At 44.0% G+C, this 5311-nt stretch overlaps 1 protein-coding gene across 1 annotated transcript in view; it reads right to left on the reverse strand.

Annotated features, from left to right (window-relative positions):
• Positions 1–308, reverse strand: part of GSC (goosecoid homeobox) — a 1847-nt gene extending 1539 nt beyond the window's left edge. Inside the window, exon 1 of the mRNA XM_010003765.1 lies at positions 233–308. Coding sequence (XP_010002067.1) covers positions 233–308 — 76 coding nt within the window. The remainder of the gene's footprint in view (positions 1–232) is intronic.
• Between the last annotated feature and the right edge of the window lie 5003 nt (positions 309–5311).

Here is a 5311-nt window from a genome sequence, read left to right on the forward strand (position 1 = left end):
GGGAAAGGCTGGAGAAACACGAAATCGAAACTTTTCGGAGAAATTTTAAAAAAGGCTCGGAGAGAAAAGAGCAAAGCTTTTTCCGAGGGCAGCTTGCGGGCGGGATTTGCGTGTGTGTCTGTGCGCGCGTGTGTGCGTGTGCATGTGCGTGTCCGGGTGCGTGTCCGTGTGTGTGTGTAAGCGCGCAGGATCCACCCCTGGAACTTTCCCCCCTCAACTCTCGCCTGTTTACTGATCTCAACCCAGAGCGCTGCTCGGAGTATAATCCATCTGAAGCTCTTCCCTTTTTTATACCCAGGCGACGTCATCCTGGATTTAGTTCCTGGTAATATGCAGATGACAAACAAAACCAGATTGATTTTTTTTTTTTCTCCCCCTTTTCGGTGGGGAAGAGGTGGGGGTTACACAAAAGAGTGAAAGGAGCCTGGGTTTGTGTATTGAGAATTAATGAAATTAACGTAATCCTTTCCATTAGTGGTCTTTTTTGAAAGGCCCCAGATTTAGGCTTGATCTCTGCTGCACCGACTAATTGCCCAGGTTAATCTTATTAATGCCATTGTGCTGAAGTGGTTAGCAGCTCCTCGCCTTGTCTATTATGCACCTACTTTGCTCGTGTTAGTTCACATTAGTGGGTGCGATTTCCTCTGTCTGAAACTCAGATTCGCTATTTATGCTTCGAGTTGGTTAAGAAACGCTTTTTAAGAAAATAAACTGCGGTACAACCGTGCAGCTCCCTCCCTCTAAATGTTTCTGTTGCAGGGTTTGAATCTCGCGTCCCCCGGCTCGGAGAACTGAAGGGGCACTGAGCAGGACGCGTTCCTCTGCTTTAAGCTTTATGCAGCGAAACAGCAATGTCTTCACAGAGTAAATTAACTTTTTTGTTTTGTTTGTTTTGTTGGTGTTTTGTTGTTTTTTTCTTCCTACTTCACCCGGCAGAACTAAGACGCGTAAATATTGTAAACTTTTTTTTTTGTTAACAGATTCCGATTCAGCCAGGCATCACTTTTTTTTTCTTCTTATTTTTTTTTTTCTTTTTAATTATTAGAATTTTTAAACAAGCCAGGAGGTGGACATGTTAAAGACCAGTACGATTTCTAATCCCCGGGTCTAGTAGGTGTTCCGACTTGCTTTTGATCCATCCTGGTGGCTTTTTCTTTTCTTTTTAAGGAAGAATCTTCCATTTTCTAACTTAGAAAATAAAGCCTATAGAGTTGCAATGATACGGGGAACTTTATATTTTGCATGTTCCATGAATTTAAAATGGAGCAGTTTTAAGTCCTTAAAACTCTTCTTCTTAAGAGGTTTGGCGGTCTCGGTAGCTCTTGTGATTTGCAGAATACTTCGTCTGTCACGACTGTCACTGGGAATCCACAGGAGGTGAACTGAATAAGATTAGACTATTTACCCCATCAGCCCTCCATCAAAGCAGGTAGGAAATTGTACGCATGAAATGAAAACAAGCCATTAGGGTCCGTTTACGAGGAGCACATTATTTTTCCTCAACAAAGAATATCCTCGTTAGCGCTTACTCTCACTTTGTCTTTATCCTTCCTTTCCTCGATATTCCAGGATTTAAAACCACATCTCAGAATGATCTAAACAAAACCTTATTTCTAGCAAAATACTCTTGTGAACGTTGAAGAAAAGAACGCCAGGACTTAAATCTCACTTTATTTATATACCGTGATGTAACGAATTACTACTTTTGTTTCCTTTACTTCAATTTATTTGCCCGCCAGTTTCTTTCCACCTTCGGCACTTAGACCTGAGCTTCGCGCAAATTTTGCGAATTTGATGAAAAGTGAAACTATTTGACAGAGGGCTTGATTTTTTTGTGTTAGATCTAGGATTTCCTTGTTGATGTTGCTTTGGCGATTGTACTTTTTATTTGATCACTTGTTTGTGTAAGGTCAGATTTTGGGGGAGAGTTTAGGACTGGTTTAATAGATTTTTATTTTTAATTTTTTTTGTGTGGTAAGTATTGACCTGGGTGCAGCTCGGCCACGCTGCATGTCGAGCAGCCCGCTGCTTAATTCCGCTATCATGATGCTCGCTCACGTCCTCAGTGGCCCCGTTCCAAGGTTGGGAGCATCTCTGCGGTGGCCTCCGACGCTGCCGGCGGGTGCGATTTCCTCTGTCTGAAACTCAGATTCGCTATTTATGCTTCGAGTTGGTTAAGAAACGCTTTTTAAGAAAATAAACTGCGGTACAACCGTGCAGCTCCCTCCCTCTAAATGTTTCTGTTGCAGGGTTTGAATCTCGCGTCCCCCGGCTCGGAGAACTGAAGGGGCACTGAGCAGGACGCGTTCCTCTGCTTTAAGCTTTATGCAGCGAAACAGCAATGTCTTCACAGAGTAAATTAACTTTTTTGTTTTGTTTGTTTTGTTGGTGTTTTGTTGTTTTTTTCTTCCTACTTCACCCGGCAGAACTAAGACGCGTAAATATTGTAAACTTTCTTTTTTGTTAACAGATTCCGATTCAGCCAGGCATCACTTTTTTTTTCTTCTTATTTTTTTTTTTCTTTTTAATTATTAGAATTTTTAAACAAGCCAGGAGGTGGACATGTTAAAGACCAGTACGATTTCTAATCCCCGGGTCTAGTAGGTGTTCCGACTTGCTTTTGATCCATCCTGGTGGCTTTTTCTTTTCTTTTTAAGGAAGAATCTTCCATTTTCTAACTTAGAAAATAAAGCCTATAGAGTTGCAATGATACGGGGAACTTTATATTTTGCATGTTCCATGAATTTAAAATGGAGCAGTTTTAAGTCCTTAAAACTCTTCTTCTTAAGAGGTTTGGCGGTCTCGGTAGCTCTTGTGATTTGCAGAATACTTCGTCTGTCACGACTGTCACTGGGAATCCACAGGAGGTGAACTGAATAAGATTAGACTATTTACCCCATCAGCCCTCCATCAAAGCAGGTAGGAAATTGTACGCATGAAATGAAAACAAGCCATTAGGGTCCGTTTACGAGGAGCACATTATTTTTCCTCAACAAAGAATATCCTCGTTAGCGCTTACTCTCACTTTGTCTTTATCCTTCCTTTCCTCGATATTCCAGGATTTAAAACCACATCTCAGAATGATCTAAACAAAACCTTATTTCTAGCAAAATACTCTTGTGAACGTTGAAGAAAAGAACGCCAGGACTTAAATCTCACTTTATTTATATACCGTGATGTAACGAATTACTACTTTTGTTTCCTTTACTTCAATTTATTTGCCCGCCAGTTTCTTTCCACCTTCGGCACTTAGACCTGAGCTTCGCGCAAATTTTGCGAATTTGATGAAAAGTGAAACTATTTGACAGAGGGCTTGATTTTTTTGTGTTAGATCTAGGATTTCCTTGTTGATGTTGCTTTGGCGATTGTACTTTTTATTTGATCACTTGTTTGTGTAAGGTCAGATTTTGGGGGAGAGTTTAGGACTGGTTTAATAGATTTTTATTTTTAATTTTTTTTGTGTGGTAAGTATTGACCTGGGTGCAGCTCGGCCACGCTGCATGTCGAGCAGCCCGCTGCTTAATTCCGCTATCATGATGCTCGCTCACGTCCTCAGTGGCCCCGTTCCAAGGTTGGGAGCATCTCTGCGGTGGCCTCCGAAGCTGCCGGCGGTGCGCGGGGCTCGGAGCCAGCCGGGCCGGGAGCCCCCGAGGGTGCCCTGGAAGGTCTCCAGGGAGACCCGTCCGCCTGCCCGGCCGTGGCTCCGCGCAGGGCTCGGTCCTGGGCGCTCCCGCGGGAGGGAGGCGGGCGGCGGGGATACCGCTCTGCCCCCGCATTTCCCCTGGGAAACGAGTAACCCCGCAGAAGCCCCGCTCTTGCAGAGGCCCGAGGTGGGGATACCCGCGGCCGGGGCAGATTTCTTGGGTGCTTGGCATCAGTTGCAGCAGAATTTCATCTCTATGCCTGTCCGGCTTCTCGCAGGTGAAAGCAGCACGGCGTGCAAAGACTGGGCACCGGGGGCTCAGGCACCCCGGGGGCAGCCGACAGGGCACATGCTCCTCTTACCAGTGGGATTTTCGATCGGAAAGGCTCTGCTGAGGGATGGATGATCCACCACGCTGCAAGGCGTACCTTTATTCTTAATTTAGATTGTTTTATTTTTTTTTTTTTCAAATAATTTATCACCCCCTCGGGGAAGTTCTCTTTTGCTTTGTTTTTAATCTTCGAAGTCTTGCCTTGAGCTCCCAATTTTTTATTCCCGCTTGGCGAAACCTGCTCTCGGAGTTTCTCATTTCACATCCGCCCTTCGCTAACTTTGCGAAGGTAAAATTGCGTTAAGCAAACAATCAGCTGTTACACAATGGCGGGATGAAATTGTAATAACAAATGAAACGCAAGCAAATTGTGCTGCATAGTGTTGCTAAGCAATTGTTTGTTACTGGAGGGAAATCACAGCATGGGTTGAAAGAGAGATCTAAAGACGAGTATAGCATCGGGCAGAAGCAGCTGTTAGGTATGAAATAAAGCAAACACTGCACTGATTTTCAGTATTATTACCCAAACACGATTTCATACAAAGCAATCACCAAATACAAGTCTTTGAAAATGCGCTTGTTGAGAAATCGTCCGGTTTTTTTATTGTAAAGTATTAAGGAATAATTCCGGGGACGCACAACGCGCCGCCCCCCGGCGCTGGCTCTGCCCGGCGGGGGCTCCCCGGGGGCTGCAGCGGGGCTCGGGGGTCCCGCCGGTGGGGCCTCCCGGTGGACACATCCCTAGGGTTTCACCCCCGGCCCGGGTTGGCTTCAGGCGGCTCGATCCGCAGGCTGCGGCTCTTTCACCGCTCTATGGGTTAAAGCCGGGATGAAGCAAAGTTCTTGGTGAAGCCCTCTCAGAAACGACGTTTCTCAGCACATCTCTCACGTACAGATGCCATCACCCTTCGGCGTTCCCCACGTTTGTTTCAAATGGGTTGCATCATTACTTCACAAAAAACAAAAACCAACACCAAAACACACAACCCCAAAAGTTAATACAATGCGAAATTACTGTAATTTGTTCACAGAATAAACTTATCTTGAACTGATTAGGAAAGTCAGTATATAAACTTTATTAATGAAGATCTTTTATTTAAATGTCAAGGGGATTTGAAATTTAGAGTAAATTATGAAGCGTGCATGTCTTGCCAAGTCATGGGTCAAAGGCATTTGTGAAAAACTGCTAAAAGAGCATATGGTTTTGAATTTTTCTACAATGACTAGTGTTTAAATAAATTGCTTGTACTGCTTAACTTCATGTATAATTTTGACAGAAATTGGCCTATAGCCTTTTGATATGTAAACATTTCATGCTTTTATGCGGTATAAAAAGA

The sequence above is a fragment of the Chaetura pelagica genome, unplaced genomic scaffold (genome assembly GCF_000747805.2).
Source record: "Chaetura pelagica isolate M959 unplaced genomic scaffold, ChaPel_1.0 scaffold48, whole genome shotgun sequence".
Classification (NCBI taxonomy): domain Eukaryota; kingdom Metazoa; phylum Chordata; class Aves; order Apodiformes; family Apodidae; genus Chaetura; species Chaetura pelagica.